Source organism: Perognathus longimembris, chromosome 15, assembly GCF_023159225.1.
Source record: "Perognathus longimembris pacificus isolate PPM17 chromosome 15, ASM2315922v1, whole genome shotgun sequence".
Taxonomy (NCBI): Eukaryota; Metazoa; Chordata; class Mammalia; order Rodentia; family Heteromyidae; genus Perognathus; species Perognathus longimembris.
The window spans coordinates 7990188-8015029 of record NC_063175.1 but is presented as its reverse complement, the minus strand read 5'-3'; the positions used below and the strand labels follow the sequence as shown (position 1 = coordinate 8015029).

At 44.1% G+C, this 24842-nt stretch overlaps 1 protein-coding gene across 8 annotated transcripts in view; it reads right to left on the bottom strand.

Moving 5' to 3' along the window:
- The window catches only part of Ptprm (protein tyrosine phosphatase receptor type M), a 767348-nt gene that overhangs the window by 7639 nt on the left and 734867 nt on the right, over positions 1-24842 (bottom strand). For all 8 annotated transcript variants that reach the window (XM_048363182.1, XM_048363174.1, XM_048363176.1 and 5 more), the window contains 8 exons: positions 23605-23759; positions 23263-23398; positions 21369-21518; positions 20254-20427; positions 19249-19380; positions 12925-13050; positions 10191-10354; positions 1832-1967 (listed from right to left, as the gene is read on the bottom strand). In XM_048363182.1, the coding sequence (XP_048219139.1) occupies positions 1832-1967; positions 10191-10354; positions 12925-13050; positions 19249-19380; positions 20254-20427; positions 21369-21518; positions 23263-23398; positions 23605-23759 (1173 nt within the window). The remainder of the gene's footprint in view (positions 1-1831; positions 1968-10190; positions 10355-12924; positions 13051-19248; positions 19381-20253; positions 20428-21368; positions 21519-23262; positions 23399-23604; positions 23760-24842) is intronic.

Here is a 24842-nt window from a genome sequence, read left to right as displayed (position 1 = left end):
TTCCAGGAAGGGAGGCACCTCATGGCTGGTTTTACGGAAGCCCAGAGGATGGCCTTTGAGTTCATCCACATGACATCTGTGACTATGAGAAGGGGACTCAGAGCTAGGGCCACACACTGGGCATCTTCCAAACGCAAGCTGTCGGCCGGCCCCTGGACATTGGTTTATAACCAGCATCCTCAGGCCGGGAAGGCACAGTGCTCAGTAGATACCTACACTGCCAATAACCCTCTCTCTCCTCCTTTCAAAACATTTCCACATGTATCTTAATCCCCTTACTTTACACAACTAAAACCCAGTGAGGTGATTTATTCAAGAACTCGTAAATTAATGTACCAAAGGCCACCCATCTTCAATTAGTAATGGAGTTCAGAATTTGGGCTTCCATAGTCTTCCTGTAGGGCAGAAGCCGAAATGCTAACTGCACACAAGGTTGAGGGCTGTCTGTTCATCTGCCGTGTGCGCTGGCCAGCACCAGGCTTTCTGGGAGTGGAACGGCTCCTTAAGCACAAGACGTGTATCTGGGGGCCCCTGGAGAGTGGCTTGTAGTGAGGAAAGCTTGAAGGCTTGACTCTACCCCAGAGCTGGTACCCCTGCTACCAAGCTGCAGACATTGTTGCAGTGACCTCTTAGCTTACAGTAGAGGACCATGACTACTTTCTCCCCTTCAGCTTGAATCTTACTATTTTAGTCCTCTTATCTACTTGGAGGTGATACAGTGTGAACTTAGGGCTGTGCCCTTGTTAGGACTGCAGACCCTCACCTGAGCTATATCCTCATCTCTTTTTTGATAGTTATTCTGGAGATGGGGTTGAGTGTACTTCTTCCGATTGGGTAAGCCTAGATCCCTAATCCTCTAGAAAACAACCTCCTGGGTAGCCAGGATTACAACGTGAGCTGGCTTCCTTCATCTTGTTTTCTAAAGCTCTCTGGCACCCCTGCAGTACTGCGGGCTCCAGAACGCAGGCCTTCTGAGCTCAACAGAATTGCAGCCTTGTCTCCCCACTCTCTACCCTAGGCCATGGCCCCAATCCTGGATTGGTCTTACTGTTTCCTTCAGATCCTTCCTTTTCTCCTAGAGAAACACAAAAACCTCATCGAAAAGCTGCCTCCTTGAAGCTATTCTCCTATTCTTGAGTCACCGTGGTTGGCATTTAAACAACTCCACCTAAAAAGAGGATTTCATGAAATACTATAAGAAAATAATTGCACCTAGTTCTTTGTTTTTCAACTCTTTTAATCCTTTTCTCAGATATGGCCACCATAATTAAATGCAATATTCTGGATGTCACACTAAAATTCACAGCTTTGATAAATATTAGGCGATTAAGCTATTTATAAAATATATAATTTGAAAATCTGGCATTTCATGTGCTATGATTATTTCTTCTCAGTAAAGAATAAGTGCTTAGCCACGTGGAAGGCCCTGCCAGCAAAGGAAATTAATAAGGATGTTCACTTGTGAGCTTCAACTATTTCTTCATTTCAAATAAGCTGAGACAGTCTTCTTGTGAAAAAAAATGAGAAGACAGAAAAAGGAAAAAGGGAGAAAATTCCTTTGAGCAAAGTATGATGCTTTTGAAAATGAGTCTCTTCCTTTAGCAGTAACAACACAGGGTGGTGCAACCCTGTGCTGATGCAGAGATGCTCCCGAGGCACAGAGACCCCCCACAGGGATGTCCCAGCCCCATGAGAGAGGGCAGAGACCCCCCCCCCCAGGGATGCCCTGTGACTACTCAGGAGAGAAATGCTATAGCCCTATGCCAATTCCGAAATGTCCCAGTGGGTAGGACAAGTGTACGCTCCAGGGGAGGAGAGAGGAGCAGCCTACCAGAAGGTCCACCATATTGGGCTTGTTGTTCCTTAGTGTCTTTACAGCATGGAAGACATCCACAGTTCTCTGGTGTCGGAGCATCTCACAGACAATGCTGATGGCACAAAATGTGCCACTGCGGCCTCCTCCATTCCTGTCGGGAAGAAATGAGACGGTAAGACAATGCTGGCCTTTGCCAGGCTCCTTGCCCATCATCTGTGGCGCATTGTGGTGTAAAGCCTGGAGAACTAGACCTCCCTCAGGAGGGGACTGCTCCAGCTGGGGCTGGACCAGTCCCCTCGTTAAAGGGAGTAAGTGAGAGCTCCACACTCCCTCCCCGCCCGCCCCCCCCCCCGCCACGGGAGAGCCTTTCCTAGCTCCACCTCTGCCCTAGATCATGCTGTCTGATACTGTGCCTCACTGATTTTTAGACAAAGGGCCTACAACCCATTTTCCACAAACGGATATCGCATCTGATGTCTGCCATGAAAACTAGTGACAAATGTGGGTTATGTTCAAAGAGATATTTGGCCTTAAAAATTCCATTACTATTTCACCATCTCTCAAACATGAAGGTTCTTTCTAAATAAAAAAAATACTTTGAACTAATTTTAGATGCATGGAACATTGCAAAACCAATGTGGAGATTTTCCTTATATATCGAGCTTCTCTGATATAAACATATCAATTTCATTCTATGAACTAAAAATGTTATCGGTACATATATAGCCACAGCACACAATCAAAATGAGTAAGGTAGCAGGACTACAGTACTACAAACTGTACCCATACTGCTGTCAGCTTTCACACTCTCCATTTATGTCCTTTCTCTGGCCCAGAATCTAATTGGGATTCCAACTTGCATTTGACCATCATGTTTCTCTAACTTCCTCTAATCCATGACAGTTCTTCCTGTTTCCTTCTCTTCCCTGGATTTAACACTGTTGCAGAGCCCCTGGTGGTTATTTTGCAGAATATAGAGCACAGGATGTAGAATACAGGATGTAGGAAATACTTGTGAAGCACCGAGAACAGAAGGACCAAGTTGAGGCCAGCCTGGGCCGAAAAGACCCTGTCTCAACAAAGGGGTGGACAAAGGGACACACACCTGTTATCATAGCTACATGAGGGGCTTTTGCCCACATTCAACCTCACTCTAAAATAACTTTGAGAGCCTGAAAAGCCAAGCTGTGAGATCTGAAAGGATTGGGAGTTCGGAAAGCTTCCTCCCAACCAACATGAAGTCTCAGAACGCTGAGCGTTTCCTGGAAAGGTCAATAGGTCCTGGCTTGACAGGAATTCAGATTTTTATCCTGGGTGTGGGCTAATTCGACCCCAAACTTTCTGGGAGCTTGAGGATAGGCAAAAGCCTATGCAAATTGTAAGTCAGTGACTGCATAGCTCCACTTCCTAAAATAAGGAAGTTATTTATCACTTGAATAAGATTGTATCACTTGGTCTTGTGACTTCAAGAAATTTTGATACCTCACTTTCTGCACATACACCCCTGTACCATACTCAATAAATACTCAGTAAAAGGCACATTGGGCACCTGAAGCTAGTGGAAGGCTTCAGGCTCCTGGAGCCCCAAACCTCAATTCCGTGGTCCGGTCTCCATTACTGCCTTGTCCCGGGTTGCAGTGAGTTGCGACAATAACCCGCAAAAATCAGGGCTGGAGACATGGCTTAGTCTAAGAGTACCTAGCAAGTGTGAGGACTTGAGTTCAAACTCTAGTACCACCAAAAAAAAAAGGAGCCCCATGGGCCTCAGTCACAATCTGAGGCTGCAAAGTATATGGACTGTGCTACATTTCAATCCGCGTGATGTCTCATGATTGGCCATGTCTTATGGGAAGCCAAAAATTTTGGCAAGAAAACCACAGAAGAAAAGTTACACCCTTGAAGGGATCTGTATTCCTGGTGATGTCTACCTTGCTCGCAGGATAATATTTCTTTTTAACTATGAAGTGGCCATTTTCCTCTTTGTTAATAATGAGGAAAGATTTCTTGGGACTATGTAAATATACTGTTTCTCCTTGAGTTCGCCTCCTGAATTGCTCATCCACTGGGAGAGTGCCTCTCCAATAACCTTGGATTGTGGCGGCTGCCCACTGCTGATTTTGTCTTTCTGTTCCTCACTCAACATCTACCGTAAGAAGGAGCTGTCTTCTCTCCCCATTAAAAAATATATTCTTGATTTTATTATCTATATTGGTATTTACAGTGATATTTTATTCTAGAAGCTAAAACTCAATATCACCAATATTTTATGGCTTAAACTGTTCCACATTTGGCCATTAGATGTGCCAGTGGGTTGACGTTCATGTTCTTGTCATACACTTCTGTCCTCTTTTGAGCATTTCTTTACTTTCTAGAAGTGTAAGATATTCAGGCTCATCTTGTACTTTTATTACTCCCACTCTAATCTCTTTTTCCAAGGAGCTAAAAGACCTTTATACTTTTCCCCAAGTACTGGGTTTTGAACTCAAGACATTGTGCCTCTCTGACTTGTTGGCTTAGTTAATCTTTTATCACTTGAGTCATGTGCCTGCCCAGCATTTGCTGGTTAATTTTTGGTAGATGAGGTCTCTCAGACTTTTCTGCTAGCTCTGGCTTCAAAGTTTAATCCTGATCTCAGCTTCCTGAGTAGCTAGGATTACTGGCATAGGCCACTGGTACCTGGCTCAAATTATTTTTAAACACAATATTGCTATTACACCAGACATAAACATTGTTGTGTTAATATAATCAAATATATAGTCAGTGTTCAAATTTTCCAGATTTTTAAAAATAATTGCTTAATTCTGTGTTTAAGCAAAGTTGCACATTACAATTGGTTGGTATGTTTTAAAAATGTATTGTAATCTGTAGGTTTCCTTTTTGTTGTTTCATTCTGGGGAATTTATATGTTGAAGAAATGGAGTATTTGTCCTGTAGAGAGCTCCATATTCTGGATTTTTCTCATTCATTGCATTTATCTGAGAGCATTTATTATGTTTCTCTCTGATCCCCTATGTTCTGTGCATTGGTGGTTAGTACTAGGACAGAGGGACTGATGAATACATTCCTTTACTCAGACCAAGGTACTTTATAACTATACGCTCTTTAAGAAACATAACATGTTTGATCTTTGTTTTGTAATTTTAAGTTTGGGCACTGACAATGATTGTGGATTGTTATCATAAATGGCAGCTTGATCAGTCCTTAAGAAAGCTCTAACTCATCTTTTAAAATAAAAAATAGCATCAATGGTAAAAAGGATTCTGAGTTAATTTTATCAAATGAACATACCATGTTGGCTCCATCAGATCTGGACACAGACCATAAATAAATATACTCCATTATAATTTACTTATCCAATACCTGTTGCTTGGTCTGCTTCCAGTTTGTGTGTTTTATGAGTATTCCTGCGATTAACAAGCCCGCTGGCACAGAACTCATTTCTGTAGCCACTTTCTTAGAACAGAAGAGCTCAGCACATGCATGTCTAGCTTTGATAGATACTGCCAAACAGATGCAAGGCAGTTTACTGAGAGTTACATCCTACCAGCAGTGCATTACAGTTCTAGTTTCTCCACAGTTTCACTGACACTTGGTACTATCATTTGTTTGTCTTTCACATGTCAGCCTTTCTGGTGGCATGCAGTGGTATTCAGTCCTGGTCTTAACTGTGTATTGTCCTAATAATGAATGGTATTGACAACTCAGTAGCTGTTTGGATAGGTTTTCCCTCCTTCAGTCATGTGGATCTCATAAGGACCCTGCACATGCTAGGTGAGGGTTCTATCACTGAGTTATATCCTTAGTCCTTTCTTGTAAAAGCAGTGCCTTTTTCTTTTGCCTATTAAAAAGGTTGGTTTGTCTCTCTTGTTTCAATGACTTGCAGTAGTTCTTAGACATTCTGGTCCTCACTGATTTTTTTTTTTTTTTTAGAGGTATGGATTGCAAAATTCTCTTCCCTATCTTGGTTTTGCTCTTTTGTTGATGTCTCCTGATGGACAGACATTGTCATTTGAATGAAATCCGATTTATCACTTATGTTTGTCCTTATAAATAGATAGTGTTTCAATGAGTTCAAACTCTTTTTTGGCCAGTCCTGGGGCTTGGACTCAGGGCCTGAGAACTGTCCCTGGCTTCTTTTTGCTCAAGGCTAGCAATCTGCCACTTGAGCCACAGCGCCACCTCTGGCCATTTTCTGTATATGTGGTGCTGAGGAATTGAACCCAGGGCCTCATGTATACGATAGATAGTGTTTCATATTCTTTACGAATAGTTTTGTTTGTTCTGGTCTCTCTTAACCAGTCCCTGATAATTTTGCATTTACAAAGAGTTTCTCTGGTTTCTTCTTGAAGACATTTTGGGCCATGATCCAAAGAACCCTATTTACGGTGGGAGTCCTCCCTGCCGCTCTGCAGCAAGCTGCGAGGAAGTAGAATGTAAACCAGGTGGCGGGGAGCTGTCCTCCTCCCGGGACTCCTCCCTTGCTTGTTAGTCTAGTTCCCATCCCTGGACGGCTAGTCGGCTGCCTCGTTTGCACCATCAGCTTCTCATTGGTGGATCTTAGCCGCATCCATCACTTTCACTGAGTTTCAGAATGGTAGGTAGCTTAATTCACCTTATTTTTCTGGTTTCCTAAGATGGAAGACATTTCTAAAGAAAAGCATTCCCTGCCCATATGTGACTCTTAATGCCTGGAGAGCGCTTCCTAAGGCCAGGTGTTCCCTCTGCCTGCGACCAATAGGTGGCGCTGCAACATGCTGATTTACCTGAAACATTTGCACGGACAACACTGGAAGATAGGAACTTAAACTTTATTTGCTATAGTTTTAAAAACTTTTTTTCCCCTGTTTTGTTTTTTTTTTAAATTTGTACTCATATGTATTTCTGCAGTGATTAAAGCCAGACTTGATTAGAACAAGAATTCATGGCTCATGCAACATAGCCTATAGTTTTAAAAACTACTGGGACTTGAACTCAGGACCTCACACTCTTATATGCTTTCTCACTCAACTAATACTTTACCATTTGAGCCACCATGTGAGCCTTTTGGTGGGTAATTGGGGATCAGAGTTTCAGGGATTTTACTGTGCGGGCTGGCTTAGAACACTGATCCTCCTATTTTAGACTCCTGAATAGCTAGGACTATAGTTGTGAGCCACCAGCACCCAGCTTCAGTTTAAAAAAGTCTTACTCAAAAATTTGTAAGTGCAAATAACAATGCTTCCAGGCCGAAGTGTTATGTCCAATTAGACACTAAGATAGCAAGACATGGGTTGTTTTGAATGTGTGTGTGTGTGTGTGTGTGTGTGTGTGTGTGTGTGTGTGTAGAATCGTTACCCCGCTCCCCCAAGGAAAACTGAGGTGCTCTCCCTGCGGGAAAGGGCAGGGATATCAGGCAGGCGGGAGGACAGAATACCAGACACCTGCCACTGTCCATGCCAGCCACACAGCCACGGTTAGTGATAACACCTGGAATGGCAGGTGAAGATTTAGTTTGAGGGTCAAAGCTGATTCCTGGAGAAGAATGGTGTCTAGGAGTTATGGGAAATGGAGGGTTTTTAGAAAAATCTTTCCCTTACACCTATCTTGGTGAGTTCATTTCCTCCACTGGCAAGTTAGTACAGGGGATTAAAGTATTTGCTAGAGATATCCTGATCTAGGTGCTGGATTATGTTTCCGGATCTTGTGCTGGAGGTCTTCAGACACAGGAGCACTATCTGAAAAATAGCTTTAGTATCTAAAAATACTGGGCTGATGGGGCGGTGGTGTAGCAGTAGTGCGCTTGTTCCCTAGGAGCAGTAAGCCCTGCGTTTGACCACAACACCACAAAACAAAAGTCCAATGAATAAGATCTAATACAAATGAACTGAAAGGTCATTTATTGTCCTGCCTAAGTGTAATTAACTCACTATGGTGAACTTCTTACTCTGTGATCAGAGGCAACAAACGAGATGGAGATGTTTCTAATGCGCTGTGCCCAAGAGACAGAATGAACAGTGAAAGAAACAACAGTGGGATGGCTAGTACACCACTTAGTAGGCAACGAAGGTGGCTCTTCTTATGGATGGCAGGCACCAGGAGGCTCCTGAGATTCTTTCCAAGACAATTTTGGTTTGGCAAAAAGCAGTGCAGAGCTCAGGGCTTCCAGGCGGTGTTGGTACCGCGTGACGTCAGAGCACCGCCTGGCGAGTGATCCATGCCTCCCCTACGCTCACCACTTCAGTCCAGGTTGGTCTGCTTTGAGTCTGCCTTCAATGAGGAGGAGATCCCACGGTGTACTTTTTTTTTTTTGGCTAGTCCTGGGGCTTGGACTCAGGGCCTGAGCACTGTCCCTGGCTTCTTTTTGCTCAAGGCTAGCACTCTGCCACTTGAGCCACAGCGCCACTTCTGGCCATTTTCTGTATATGTGGTGCTGGGGAATAGAACCCAGGGCCTCATGTATATGAGGCAGACACTCTTGCCACTAGGCCATATCCCCAGCCCTACGGTGTACTTTTAATAACAGCAACTCCTCTAAATAGCAGCATATGCTTATGCTTTGTATTTCCACCGATTCTCTAAACATCCTCCCTAGCTGCCATGACTTTTTAATTGCCTGTTTCATGAAGCCAATTCCGGCTGGATGATTAGCTACCTATCACCGCCAGTGAGGAAGTGCAGGGGGAAGAACTGGGGCGAGCAGGGCCGCGCAGCCAGCGCTCTCCATGTCCAGTGCACATGGGGTAACCCGGGAGCTTTCCCGCACACTGAGGTCTGCCTTCCGTGCCACAGTGGGGGAGACGGTCAACTAACTGATCTCACTGTTGTTTGTAGCGAGCTCTCAGATGCCTCTCGGTGTCCAGAGAGGTGTCTCGGTGAGGTGGGAATCATCTGTGCAGAGGCTCTTATTTTCAGCACCTGCTGGTCTGGCGGCCAGCCTGGGAGGACAGCGGGTCCGTGTATGTCAGCTTTCAGTCCGTCTAGCAAGCACCAAGACGGTCAAGTTCTAAAGAGCAGAGGTTTATGGCGGGTCACGGCTTAGGAGGGCCTAGCCTAAGAGTGCTTGCTTTGGGGCCTGTGGTAAAGCAGAACATGGTGGTAGGAACATGTGGTAGAGGAAGGCTGCTGACCTCATGGCCAGAAACCAAAAGAAAATGGAAGAAACTACAATCCCCGCTGGTGCATGTTTCCAACGACCCTTCCCGCGGGGCCCACCCTCTTGAAAGTTCCTCCAGCACCCTCGATCCTCCCAATAAACATTATGCTTTCTCTGGCAAATCTCTCTCCTCAAACTCACAAAGGCAACTAAAACTCACAAAGGCAAAGATTTCCTTGGCCACTGGGTGCTAGTGGCTCACACCTGCAATCCTAGATCTCATGAGGCTGAGATCTGACAATCATGGCTCAAAGCCAGCCAGGGAAAGAAAGTCCATGAGACTCTTATCTCCAATTAACCACCAGAAAACCAGGGGTGGAGCTGTGGCTCAAGGTGGTAGAGTGCTAGCCTTGAGTGAAAAAGCATCCAGGTCCTGAGTTCAAGCCCCGTGACTACCACCACCAACAAAGATTTCCTTGGAAACCTCCAACATATCCTAGAGTTACCAAATACTTTGATGGAACAGTTTTGGGTGGGAGGGAGGGAGACCTTGGAGCATTTTTGGATTTCTGTGAGGCAACTACCACAACTAACGATGAGTTCAAGTTACTAACAGTTTAAAGAAACAGCTAAAAAAAAAAAAAAAGATCCTTACAATACTACAATACTTAATACTTGGCTCTCCAAACGTAGGAGGAGCCTAAAGCATCTACCCAAGTATCCCCGGGTTGTTTTCAGATGGGGTTGTCTCAGTCACAGGGTCAATGCGTCTAACACCTGGTGCTTTTGTTTGAATGTGCTCCCCCAAAGTTCATGTATTGTAAACTTAATCCTCAAAATCACACAGTAGAGCCTGAGTCCTTGGGAAGTTATTAGGACTGGGTGAAGTCAGGAGGATAGGACCCCCTTGGGCATATTAGTGGCTTCATGGCATGAGGAAGAAAGACCTGAGCTACCATACTTGCTCTCCCCATGTTAGCACACAGCTCAAGGCCCCTGCCAGATGCCAGAGTCCACACTCTTGGCTTTCCAGCTTCTGAAACCCAAGTTAGACAAACCTCCATTGTTTATAAACTACTTGGAGTCTCAAGTACTTGGTTAAAGCAACAGAAAACAGACCAAGATATTGTCCACATGCAAAACGTGCCCATCTTGTTCCTTGAAAGCCCAGTGAACCCTCAATGACAGTGTGGCTTCTATGTATAATGAAACAAAGGAAGGCAAAAGGAGACGAGAGCTGAGCTGAGCTCTGAGCTAGGCCTGGTCCTCCGGAGAAGAGCTCTGCTGAGCACAAGTACTTACAAGCAGTGCACGACTGTGCGGCCCTCACCACCGTTGTATTCTTCCTGCCACTTGTCCACTTGGCGAATGAGCTTCAGGAAGGAGCGCTTGGAAACCGGTGTGTCCCTGTACATCGGCCAGCCCAGGAACTGGAACTGCTGCACCATCCGATATCCATCTTGGGGCTACAGAGAACAGACAAGGATTGGGGGGGGTGGGAGGAAGAAAACCGGTATTATATTTTCCTTATTGAATTCCAACAGGCTGATTCCACCTACTTTTTCTTCCTATCAGAGCAGGACATTATTAAAGAACAATCTGGCCACCAAATAATCAAGGCAGCTTCTATGAGCCTGAAGAGTTACGATTTTTAATCTCGAGTAGAAATACTACTACTACTACTACTACTAATAATAATAAAAGGCCAGGTGTTGTAAGTGACAGGCTACAGACAAGTTGAAGTGAAGCAGCATGCTTATGTTTTGCAGAATCTAAGGGAATGATAATATTGGGACTGAGTACAATGTGCATTATGTGGGAAATGAGTTTAACTACATGTAAACTAAAGAATAAATTATAACTTACACATGTTTTGGGGCTTAGTGTGATATGGGTCATACATGTTTCCATAACGTTATATTTTCTTACTGACATAAATCTAAGATATTAATCTTTGGACATAATTAGAATTTTAGAGTAAAAAAGAGTTTCTGCATGGACATTAGGGAAGTGATAACTGCTTGCACAGCCTTCAGTAGTGCTCACTGCCGGCGCGTGTGCTCTTACCACTCTTCCCTGGCCTGTTCCTTCTCCTCAGCCGGCTCTGCGCCGTTCCAGCCTCCCTTTCTCTAAGATCTCTGGCTGACTGAAGCCTCTGGCCTCAGATCCAGGACCCTCTTTTCTTCTGTCTTTCGATTCCATTTCAGTCTCAGGATTTTCGGTATCACCCACAATCAAAGGTTTTGATCTCCAGTTTGGATCTGCCTATCAAGGCTGATCTGACATTCCCACTTAGGGCTCAAAGAATCATCTCTGAAGTCAGCTCTGACTTACTATGTCTAAAACTAGCCTTTGGACTAATTCTTCACTTGTGCCCCAGCCTAAATAATTTTTGGGATACCTGCCTTTTGCACTTCTGTTAGTGCCAATTCTGTCATTTGGGTTCCCCTAACAAGAGTCTCGGGTCCCCGTGACTCCAGGGGTCGGGCTGCACCACCTTGGAACATAAAAGCTCTCTATTGCCTCTCACCTCTGGGTGATAAGCAGTCCTGTCCTAACAGTTACTTGTCACCTGGATTCTTCTCAAAACCCTGTGGTAGAGGAGTTTCTCTTACACTATGTCCAATGTAGGAGCCAGAATCTTCCTTTAAAGATGTCGATGTGGTTTGTCTCCTAATAACGCTGTAACGATTTCCAGTACTTTCCAAGCCAAACCTCAATGGAGCCGTTACCTGTGAGGCCCAGCAGGACGCTGCCTCCCCCAGGGAACTCCTCCGGCCTTTGCTACTGGGCTCAGGCCATGCCAGCATCTCCCTGTGCTTGCACCGTCCCAGGCACAGGCCGGGCTCCAGACAGCCATGGCCGCTCACTCCATCATCAGGGCCTTGCTCTCAGGGCACCTCATTCAAAATGGAGCCTATCTTTCCTGACCATGGCCCTCACGGGCCTAACATAACACGACATGAACTCTGCTACATCTAATACGAACCATGTTACATCTATTACTTATTGCCTGTCCTTCTCTTTTTGTGTGTGTGATGGTCCTGGGGCTTGAAGTCAGGGCTAGCGCTCTACCACTTGTGCCACAGCTCCACTTCCAGCTTTTTTGGTGTTTAATTGAACAGTCTTTTGGTCTTTCCTGCCTAGGCTAGCTTTGAACCACCCAAAGATCCTTAGTTCTCAGCCTCCTAAGTGGCTGAGCTTATAGGCTCACTGGCGCTCAGCTGTCATTTGTCTTTTGGCAAGACTCTTTGCTTAACCAAACATTAGTTAGGCTCCCGAGCCTTCTCTTAGACCTCCTGCACATTTAAGAAGCTGAATTTTAGCAATTCCTGCTAAGTCAATTTAGAACTCACCCCTTCTCCTCCCAATACCTGACCACCCTTCCTCCATACCTAGGTTCCTCAGCTCCTTTTTTTTTTTTTGCGGCGGGGGTGGGGGTGGGGGGGCTCGACTCAGGGCCTGAGCACTGTCCCTGGCTAGCACTCTACCTCTTGAGCTACAGCATCACTTCCGGCTTTCTCTGTTTATGTGGTACTGAGGAATCGAACCCAGGGCTTCATGCATGCTAGGCGAGCACTCTACCGCTGAGCCACATTCCTGGCCCAGGTTCCTCAGCGGCTACAATGCCCACATGATGTCTGATCACCCTGGCCCATCTTCAGCAAGGATCTCCCTTATCTCTGATACTTCCCTTCACTTTCTCTTCTCTATCTGTCCCAATTTGCCCATGCTAGATTCAGAGATTGGCCCAAAGCTCTCTCATCCACTGCAAGAACCTTCCGCAGTGGTCCTGCTCTGTTATGGTGCCACTGAATCATGTCTTCCTTTCAGTTATTGAGTAACAAATGCTATTGAATAATGTTTGCTTTAATATGGCTTCTGTTAAACCTGACTCTTGTTAGAATGTAAATTCCCTAAGATTTTGTTCCCTGAGGCATACAAATTTCTGGAACAATGAGTGACAAGGAGTGAGTAGCACAAGTTCAACAAAGGAGAAAACAATGAAGCAAGCAATACTGGCTCCCACTCGTACTCTGGCAGCATTATAAATCCGGAATATTCTGCTGATGATGTCTTCTTCTAAGTCTGCAGACACAAATTCCACCTGGATGGGCCCGTGCCTGTGGACTCCATTTTCAGGCCAGTACTGTGGACACAACTGAAACAAAGACGGAGAAACACATGTTCAATTATCCAAATACATATATCCAATAGTTTGGATATGGTCGCTCTCTGCATTCAGCAGTTCTTAAGACCTCATGAAATCTTTTCCTGCCCTTTCTTTTTTGCAGCAAGCAAGAGTTAGGCCTTTTGTGATGGTAGACTCCTTTACTACCACGGTCCTTCTAGGCCTCTTTTTCATTTTCCCAGGAAACATCTGCTAGCCCTAAACAATTCTGCATTCTAAGGAGTTCATGTGGCTTTTACCAAGACAGTCCTGGATGAGATGCTATCAGCTGCCACAATGAAAGTCATGGACATACAGCCCTGCTAATGTCCAACCTCTGCCCCATGCTTCCTGGCTGGACTTGGAGATGCACACTTTACAGGCAACCAGTAACCAGCTGGGATTGCCAGATTCTGCTTCAACTCCTCCCAGCTCAGATCTAGGAACCTAGTGTGGTAAAATAAAATTCTTCGCTGTTCTACCTATGGATGGCCTGATTAAAGACACAATTTTGCTGGGCATATTGGCACACACTATAATTCCAGCTTTCTACCAGTCTGTGAAATAGATACTGAGTTCAAAGTCAGCCTGAGCTATCTAGTGAGACCTTGTCTCAAAAATCCCAAACTAAACAAAACATCCTCCTGCTTTCTTAGTGTGTCAAAATCCAGCAGCGGTGCTACCAGGGGACTAGACCTTTTGTACACACACAACGGAGACCTCGGTGGGCTAGAATGGGCTATGGAGGAACTGAGGCACTGTCATCCGTCATCACCCTACAAACTTCCTAATCTTGGAGACAGCCAGATGGGAAGAATTTCTGATATATTTTCTCTTCAAAAAAGTTCCTAAAGCCTCAAAGGCATTTAAAGTTGAAAAATAAACTTCCTTGTAGCTCGGTATTCCAGAGGCCTATTTTGGCATGGTGTGTTTTAACTTTTATCTTTCTGATTCACCTGAGGAACAGATGGTTTGTGGCAAGGCAAGAGGGGAATTAAACTCTGTGATCTCGTAACCTGTTGCTATGGGGCCAAGAAAAATAAAAAGGCTAACACCTCATTTTAAGCAAAATGATTGACCACAAAAGGCAAATCTACTGGTTGAATTTCCATTAACATTTTTTAAAAAATCCTGTTACTGGGACTTGAACGCAGAGCCTGAATGCTCTCCCTTAGCTTTTAGAGTCACAGCTGGTGTTCTACCACTTGACCCATGCCAACAATTCTGTCATTTTCCTGCTTCATTGGAAAAAAAGAGTGTCTAGTTTTGTCTGCCTGGACATGGTTCAAATTTCTAATCTTAGATGTCAGCCTCTTGAGTAATCAGAATTACAGGCATGAGCCACTGCGGATTGATCTTTATTTAAAAAAATGGATTTTGTGTCAGTCCTGGGACTTGAACTCGGGGTTTGGGAGCTATCTCTGATTTTCTCTTGCTCAAGGCTAGTGCCCTAGCACTTGAGCCACGGCTCCACTTCTGGCTTTATTTATTTATTTAGGTAATTAATTGGTGATAACAGTCTCATGGACTTTCCTGCTTGGGCTGGCTTCAAACCATGATCCTCAGATCTCAGCCTTGTGAGTGGCTAGGATTATAGGTGTTAGCCGCTGGCACCTGACCATTTAAAATGGCTTCTACTTTCCAAAAATTCATATACTAAAATATTGCAAAGGTTGACGTATCCCAAATTGCAAGAGAACTGCTCATCTAACAGAATTAACTTGAATGGCTCCCTTCCTTCCCTTCCTTCCTTTCCTTCCTTCCTTCCTTCCTTCCTTCCTTCCTTCTCTCCCTCCTCCCTCCTCCCTCCTCCCTCTCCCTCCCTCCCTCCCTCCCTCCCTCCCTCCCTCCCTCCCTTCCTCCCTCCCTCCCTTCCTCCCTCCCTCCTTCCTTCCTTCCTTCTCTCCTGTCTGTCTTTTCATGGTAAAGAAACTAAAGTTTAAGCTGGGCACCGGTGGCTTATACTTGTAATTCTAGCTACTCAGGAGGCAAAGATCTAAAGATTATGATTTGAAGACAACCCCAGGGAGCACTCTTCTTTGTTTTATTTTATTGTAAGGTGATGATGCACAGAGGGGTTACAGTTACATGGCTCAGGTAATGAGAACATTTCCTTTTCAACAGTGTCCCCCACCCCCCTTCACTTACTCTCCCAGTTTGCCCCTTCCTGACTTCCCTCCGCCCCAAGTTGCATAGTTCATGTCCAACATAGTGCCTAGTGGGTTTCACTGCTCAATTGGTTCATCCACTGTCCCACAGTTTCTGTGTTTCCCTTTCCCCTCCCCAAATCAGATAAACTTATATATAAGACAAAGGGTACAGAAATAAAAAACAGAGACAGAACAGACTAAATCAGAGAAAAAAGAAATGAAGAAAAGAACCACAAACAGTATAATAAAAAACTCCTTCCATTTCTTGGAGTTCATTTTGATAAGCATAATTTTATATGATCTTGTGCACATAGCTATTGAGCACCGATCCTTTCCTAAAAATATCCTTTTTTTATTTTCACTGTGTGAATGTTTAGTTTGTTGTTTAATCAATTGTGTCCAGGTGTAGTTATTTGTCTTTTACTATCCATTGGGTTTACTTGTAGATTTATAGGTACATTCTAATTATTACAAATGAGGGAAACCATGCAGCCTATGTTTCTTTGGGTCTGGATTACTTCACTTAGTATAATTTTTTCCATTTCCTTACAAATGGGGCAATGTTAACAAATGCTGGTGAGGATGTGTCCAAAAGGGAACACTGCTACACTGCTTGCTGGTGGGAGTGTAAACTTGTTCAACCACTCTGGAAAGCAGTATGGAGGTTCCTCAAAAGACTAAACATAGAGCTCCCCTAGGACCCAGCAATCCCACTTCTGGGCATCTATCCAATTGACCACAAACCAGACCACACTAAAGCCAACAACACAATCATGTTCACTACCGTACTGCTGACCATAGCCAAGATATGGTATCAACCCAGATGCCCTTCAATGAAACGAATGGATCAAGAAAAGATGGTATATATACACAATTGGAATTCTATGCTTCCAGCACGAAAGTCTTTGAGACTCTTTTCTCCAATTAACCACCATAAAAGCTGGAGATGTAGTGGTGGCTCAAATTGTAGCATAGCAGCCTTGAGCAAAAAAAGCCCCGAGCTCAAGTCCCAGTACTAATACACACATAAAAAGCTAAAAATTGGACTTTAAGAATGAAAGAAGGACACTTTTTTTTTTTTGCCAGTCCTAGGCTGTGAACTCAGGGCCTGAGCACTGTCCCTGGCTTCTTTTTTGCTCAAGGCTAGCACTCTGCCACTTGAGCCACAGCGCCACTTCTTCTGGTCATTTTCTGTATATGTGGTGCTGAGGAATTGAACCCAGGGCCTCATGTACACGAGGCAAGCACTCCTGCCACTAGGCCATATTCCCAGCCCCAGTACACTTTTTATGTTAGCCACATGGATTATATTTTAGAAGCTACATTTATTTAAAACAATGCTACCATGAAAATTTTCCTTCCTCACTAGTACTTCATGGTGACAAGTTATTAAACTTACCTTGCCAAACAATAGCATACTGATTCTTATTTTCTTTTTGATACTCAAGGGCACCCACTGTTAAAATTAGTAAGCATGAAGATGGGAAGCCAAAATGGTAGTAAAAATCATAACATGCCCATTGAACTTTTCTGCCCATTTCCCTACGGACTGAGCCGGCTTTTCTGTCTGCTGCTTCTCTCAGTTCAAGTGCCTGATCAAAAGCTTGTCATTTGCACCTAGGAAATATGAATGTCCTGGGCTGGCGCCAGGCTCTTGGCACACAGTGTCCTACACTCTGCCCAAGGAAACCATGTAGAAAATGGCTTAAATGGTGCATAACACATCCATGAACCAAGCCTATAAATACTTAAAAATAGTTGAGTGCTGCTCTTATTCAGTTGCAAAGCCTTTAAGTTCAAATGCTTAGTTTAGTGTTCGCTAAAAGACTGAGTCCCGAGAGCCTCTTTCTCTCACTCTGAATATCTGCTCTGTCTACTGAATAAAATAGGGACTGTTTTGTGTTTCTACCATCAGTCAGTCAAGGCCTGGTTGGAGACCAGACAGTTTGGGTTTAGAATGAAGCTTCAATAACAAGAATCCCTAACTCTCTGTTCAACCAACAAAGGTCAATGTTTCAGGATCCCCAACAGGGAAAAAAAACGCAGGATGAGTCTTAACAAGAAACAAGTCCCTTATTCCATGACCAAAAAAATCTGAGTCAATGAAATTTAACCTGTGGTACGAATTTAACCTACTAGAAAGCCAGAATCCTGGCTTATATTTTGAACTGTGTGTGTTGTGAACAGTTGTAGTCTACCCTCTGAGGCATCAACAGGGAAGAGCTCTAAAATATTTAAGCTTCTTAAGCCAAAAAAACTAGATGAGAGTAGTTATCATTATTATTTAATTAACTTGATCTCAAGAGAGACTTAACAATATAATGCAATGCCTTAAGCAGGTAAAAACCTACAAACCTCATTTCAGTTCTTGTGATCTGTGCCAATAAAGTTTGCCATTATTTAAAAATAAAAAGTCAAAGTATTTCAGCATCCACACTGGCCAAGATGTCTCCTTCCTACAATCTCCTACATTGTATTTTCTTCCCATCAATTTTTAAATTTATTTTTGCCACTACTGGGCACTGTCCCTGGCTTTTTTAATCTTTATTGCTCAAGGCTAGCAAAGTACTCTATGTCCTGAGCAACAGGGCCACTTCCGGCCTTTTTTGTTTATGTGGTGCTGGGGAATCGAACCTAGGGCTTCATGCATGTTAGGCAAGCATTCTACCACTAAGCCACATTCCCAGCTCCTCCCATCAATTTTTTAAAATTGGAAATTCTCTCTACTACATAGGAAATTAATTCAGCTCTAGAGCAAGTTTATTTGTCTATTCTTTCCCTCCCTCCCTCCCTCCCTCCCTCCCTCCCTCCCTCCCTCCCTCCCTCCCTCCCTCCCTCCCTCCCTCCCTCCCTCCTCTTTTTGGTTCTGGTCCTGGGACTTGAACTCAGGGCCTAGGTATTGTCCCTGAGCTTTTTTGCTCAAGGCTAGTTTTCCTTTTGCTGGTTAACTGGAGATGAGTCTCATGGACTTTCTTGCCCAGGCTGGCTTTGAACTTAGCTCCTCAGATTGCAAATTCCTGACTAGCTAGGATTATAAGTGTGAGCCACTGGCACCTGGCTTAGTGAGTTTATTCTTAATATTTGCTAACTCTGACCTCTCTTAACACTCTCTGTCATGGTGATAAAGTCTGTGATTGGAATAAGTTCAGTTCCTACAAGACCTTGGTACTAACATCCTTCTGAGAGCCCCATCTAAGAACACATTTCGGTCCCCATTTCTAATAGGGAATTATCCTGTTCAATTCTTCCTCTTTTTCTGTTTAAGAGGAACTCCACTTATCATTCTGAACTATTCTTATTTCTAAGCCCCAGTTTGGTTTCTTTCTAGCATTTTTACCAAAGAGTTGACAGAACTAATTGCCATCTCTTAAACTCCCCCTATTTTGATAGTCTCCACCTCCAAGCTCCTAGTGGAAAACACTAGAAGGCATGTAAGTCCCTCCACTCAAGTGGGAACAGAAGCATGTCCTATCTCTATTGTCCTATGGGAACAGGAGTGTGTTCTGTCTCTATTGTCCTAGGGTTAATGCTTGCTCCACCAGATGCTTGAGTTCCTTCCTGTCAGCTTTGGCTCTGCTACATTCCTTTTCTTTTGGGATAACCTAATTTCTGACCTTGTCTTGCTTTGTCACTTCTCTATGTCTTTTGGGTTTCTACTGACTTTCTGCTCTATCCCTTGATAGTCCCTGATTGCTTGTCTGTCAGGGCCTCACTTAAGTGCTCAGCTTCTTGTTTGCTCATGTCTTGGCACCCTACCATTTGAGTGATATCTCCAGTCCATCTTTTTGGTGGTTAATTAGACACTGAATCTCACAGGCTTTACTGCTCTGTCTGCCTTGGAACTGAGATCTCTTGATCTCAGCCTCATGAATAGCTAGGTTCACAGGCACAGCCACTGGTATCTGATTTTGAATACAGTGTTTCACTATCCCTGGTTCTAAATCATCAACTGGCATTTTAGCTCTGGCATGGCAATCTGCACATGTTAATGTGCCAAACCCACCAGACGACCCCTGTTACAACGACCCCTGAGTCTCACCTGGGCCGGATCCACATCATTGAGCATAACTACTGATGTGCAGTGATAGTCCAAGACCAGTCTCCAGAAGTCTTTGACTGTGTTTGGCAAAGGATGCTGGGTGACTATAAAGGCTGAAGGCTGTTTATAGCTCTGCAAACATAAACAAGAAAGATCCAAATATACCCAGGGAAATGTGAAGGGAGGAAGCTATTTCATGCATGTGGAAATGGATGGCACAGAAACACTGAACATATTTATTGACTGCTGAATTCTGTTTCAATTTTCAACACCAGAATAGCCTGAATATAATCTTAGCAGCAGAATAATAATGTTTAAATATTCTCATTTTAATACCAAGAAGACATATCAAGTATTTCTTACTGAATTTTTATGTTTCTGACAGAAAGCCAATACTGGCTTTACTCATTAATTATTTTATTGCTTATTAGACATGTTCATATTTAATGTTACTTAGGTTTACTTTAAAAGTTATGCATAATGAAAACAGTTCTAATTTTCCTAAAATGTGTTTGCTTGTCATTTGTATATATGATGTTGCTACTTATTCCTGCCAATAAGGGAAACACACATGATATCCACGCCCTCTGGAAAGTACCAGAAAGTTTACCTTTTATATCATGTCCACAGAATGACAATTTCCACATGAGCACTAACAAAAGCCATTTACTTTCCCATCCGGATATTCAGTAGCCACAAGTCAACAGACTGACGGGAAATAATGAATTGGGCTTCCTTTCCAATGAATGACTGCTAAAGTTAGGAGGACAGGGAGTGAAACAGAGCCGCCAGTCCCTTTCGGGCCACGGTCCTGGTCACTGCACGGCTGCCACTTCCCTGTCAGCCAGAAGGTCAATCTGTGGTCACAGTCACTACATGGTGTGCGCTTCCGCGGGGCCACTGAGATCACAAAACGTGTGTATACTGTTGAAAGCGGGTCTGCGCCTTCTGAGTGGTGGGCTTGCACTCTGCCCTCCCTTTCCCCCAGGGTCGCAGAGGGCTTACGTCCATGAGGGCAGCGTTGATGTAGTTGCTGCTCTCGCCGTCGATGGTGATGAGGAAGGGCAGGCAGCGGTCCGGGGGCAGGATGTCCATGCACCGGTTTTTCTCGTGGTTCCGGGGCAGGAGCGCGATGCTGCAGTCCTCCACGCGCAGCGTCGGCGTCACCATGTTCAAGGTCTAGGGGATGAAGGGAAGGTACAGGATTGAGGGTCGGCCAGGTAAAGGCGTCACCCTTGCTATGACTTGGTCCATAGGATGAGGAAGCCCATGTAAACGAAGCACTGTACCCCACAAATATGCACAGTGATGATGTGTCCCATAGGGGAGGAATCTACTACAGTGGGGTAAGTCCAAGACATTATTATGTTTAAAAAGCACAGAGGAAGCATGCGCCTTCACAGTACATTTGTCTCCTGTCCAGCATATGAACGATTCAAATCTCCTGCAGCTGACTACTAGCTGGCGCCCCCCCCCACCCCAGTGCTCTCAGGAACACCACACTTAGACTTTTTTTCCCCATCTACTTAGATTTATGTCCCCAAACACATGCATCAGAAACACAAGCACCAGAGGCAGAGGCATAAAAGGCAGGACTGTGGGATGACTGGACTCCTAAGGCTTAGCCAGGGCAGAGGCTGGGAGAGGGTCAGCCCACTGAGGTAAGTAAAACCTGAACATGAACATAAAGAACTATGGATGCCTGAAAGTATTCCTCACCTGTACTTCCACTGCTTTACTGCTCCCATGGTTAGTTACTCTCTGAACGCAGGCTCTGGTGCCGAGGACCATTTGGTATCCACTTGGAATGCAAATGGCCTATTAGACTAATGGTTTGTAACCAGGTAATTCTGTCCCCTGTGCCCTCGGGAACATTTGGTGGTATTTGCACAAGTGTCCCATGTGGCACTGGTGATATACACTTCTCCAGCCCAGGGATAGTGCTAAACATCCAAAGGACAGTCCCACAATACCCATAACCAAGTTACTCTGCAGCCCCAAAGGCAGCAGAGCTGAAGCTGGGAAACCTTGTGTTGATTCAAAGGTTCAAGAACTGATTTTGAGATACTTTCTAAGATGCAAACTCACAGACAACTGCTTCTCCCTTTAGTATGCCTTACCCGAAATTCCTCTTTAATCTGGCTTGAGTTTGTCTGCGGGTCCAGTTTGTTCATATCGTAATACAGAGACCTAACTTGGGAAGCAGGGATGGAGGTGTCTCCACAAAGACAGGCTTCCAGGATCGCATCATGGATAAACACGTACTGCTCCTGGAGGAACAGAGGGAACTGGTCAGTGATGGGGAAACCAAGGTAGCCCCAGAGAGGGAGTGGGGGGGAGAGAGAGAGAGAGAGAGAGAGAGAGAGAGAGAACAGTAGTGATTTTAGCCCCACATTATCAAGATAATGCAAACTGTGTCCTCAACAGAGAGGGAGAGACAAACAGCCTTTGTGGTCCTGGATGGGAGGAACATGGATTTTTCAGTGGTGCTAATCCTGACTCTCACATTGCCCACTTGATTGACATACTGTGGCATTATGTGGAATTATACAAACTGACAGACAGCATAACAGTAACATTGTGATAATGGTGACTAAAAACACTAAGGTTCTGATTCCATGACTGGAACTTCATTGTTCAGACAAGTAATTGAGCAGAATTTTTGTATGTTGAAAAGAGAATTTACTACCTAAATTAACAGTCTACATTAATTGGAAAGCTTCCATTGCTCTGAAGAAAAGCAGTTCTGAATACTGGAGATCAATTATTTAAAATGTCAGTTAAGGCAACAATGGCAATAGCTCAGATTAGAGTACAACTGCTATCCATGTATACAACCAGTGGATACTTTAAAAATGGGTTCTCCATGGCTGGTGTTGTAGCTCAGTGGCAAAGCATAGGCCTTACAAGTGTGAAGTCCTGGGTTTGATCCCTAGTACAGCCAAAAAAAAGAAAAAAGAAAAGCAAATATGCATAAAAATGAGTCCGCTACTCCTAAATAGACTAGGTAGAGATTTTTCCTATAACCAATTAGTAAATTTTCCATTACTTATTATTCTTCCTTTTCTTCTTTTTTTTTTCCCCCCCGATGGTCCTAAGGCTTGAGCTCAGCACTTCTCATTTGTTAGGTGGGTGTTCTACTATGTGGGTCAACCCATCAGGCTGTTTTTGGCTTTAGTTATTTTTTTTATCATTATCTTTAAAAAAAAATAGTACCACTAGTCTAAAGAGACCACAAAGCAGCATTTATAGATTCTGTTAGTTTTATGCTGGTTGAATGAATAGATTAGATTTCCCAGTGGTTTCCACAGCTTTCATGTACAATCACAACATAAGGATTCTTACTTATTCTTGGTTCTCTTTTATCGGTCCTTTTTAAGGTATTACGTTGTAAGGCCTACTTAAAATGATCAAATATTAACAAAAATATGAAATTCTTAGTACTATATGTAAAACTTCTCAAAAATTTAAATTCTGAAATCACTTTGAATTTCAATTTACCAAAGACTTCTACAAAATGGGCAAATTCCCATGATATGAGGCCACTGGGCAGAATTTCTAGGGACAGGAAAATAGAGTTCCTCTTAGTACCCTGGAGAAGAGTAAAATGTACAGCAATTACCCTAAAGCCACCTGGCAGATGCCTAGTTATTCCTGAGCGGTCTTGCTCTGGTTCCCAGCTAGTTTAAAAGGTAGAATAAAAAAAAAAACACAAAAAAACCGCCCTTGAATGCTTAATGTAGAGGCTCTACTGGTCCCTCGACACAGAAAAATGCAAGAATTAGCTCCTGGCTAAAGATTCGGTCACCTGGAAAACTCCTTTCTTGTTTGTTTGTGAAAGGAACAAGAAAACAGGAGAAAGGAGGGGCAAGAAGAAAACAGAATTGCCAGGTACACCACTTTTTCTCGAAGGCCATTTTGAAGAAACAATTGGCAGGCTTTCTTCTGCCTGTGACTGTGGGAGGCGGGGATGAAAGAGAGACACGGGGGACCAAGCCGGGGGGGGGGGGGTACCTCTGTCTGAACCATGTTCACTCTCCGTGACCTCAGCTCCCGCACACAGTTATAGATGTCCACCACGCCTTCCCTTTCGGCCATGTCTAACATGATATCGATGACAATGAAACAGCCAGTCCTTCCGGCACCAGCACTGCAGGAAAAGAGGGTCTGTCAGCAGAGTTTAAATACAATTGTGTTTCTTCTCCTTAAAAATCTAACTTAACCATGAAAGGTTTATGCAAGTCAGGTATTAAACGCATTCACCTCTATCCCATTCCAAACATTTTCAGCATCCTCTATAAGCTCCTGAACCCACACCTGCTGCTTCCTTTAAGAGGCAATGGGAGCTCCACTTACCTGCAGTGGACCACCAGCGGGCCTGCATTGGGTGGGCTCTTAGATTTGACCTGTCGGACAAATCCCAAGAGGCCAGTGGCATGGTAGGGAACCCCATGATCCGGCCAGCCAGTGAAGTGAAACTGTCTGATTTCTCGGATTTCATGAACACCCCTCTGCAATCCATGGTAGGCCAGCCACGATGTAGAAGAGAACAAAGGAAAATAAATGATGAGCAAGAGCAACCAGGATCCTAAAATATCCCTAAGAAGTTAAGTCTAGGGCTGGAAAGCCTTGAATATCTGGGGTAAGAAGGTCATTCATTGATTTAACAAATGATCTGGGAGGTGTAGGACACCTTAGAAAGATGGTTGTAGATGTGAAAGGGGGGTTATGTTTGGGGAACATGCCAAGTTGCATGCACAATTCCACAAATGGATGATCTCATTGGTTCTTCAAAATTCCAATAAAGCAGACTACATTAAATGCTTCTCAACACCAGCTCCTGAAATGCAGGACTTGGTCCTAGCTCTTCTGTATCCTACCTACTATCTCTTTGTACCAGGTACTGCAGGGCACACACACTGTACAACCCGAGGATGACTTTCTAACAGGAGAGGTCAGAGAACTCATTTTCACTGCAGTTGAAATGCAGGACCCTTTCCCTGCCTCAGAATGCCAAGTGCTCTAGGGCACACACACTGTGTAAGCAGAGGAATTCTTTCCAACCAGATCGGTCACAGAACTAATTTCCATTGCAACTCAGTGTGTTATGTGGCTCTTTCAAATGGTTTAACACCTAACCCACTCATCAAGCTCACTAATAATTTCGCAACCCCAGTGTTCCATACTACTTGAGGTACTAAAGCTGTAGAGACATGAAGCTATCACCTCCTGTCTACGCTGCTTTCCCGGCCTTCCCTGTGGGAAGCAAGGCATGCCAGCAAATGCTTAAGCGTGGGGACTGAGGGTGCTTTGCTGGAATTTCTGTTGGATCAGTAAATTGAAGAAGCATAGGTGAAGCATAGGGTGAAGAAAGTATAGGGTAAGGTAGCTGGAGGAGAAAGAGATGAGACTTTGCACTTGTTTTGCTTTTTAATTTGCTCTTATTTTAAGAATAAGTTGATTTATAGCCATTAGCTTTGTTTTCTAACTACGAAACTTTAGGACTTTTTAAAGGAAAAAAATGTTTTCAAAACAAAAATAACTTCTAAAGGCAAGGCTACATACCATCTGGGATCAGCTTTGACTTGTTCTGT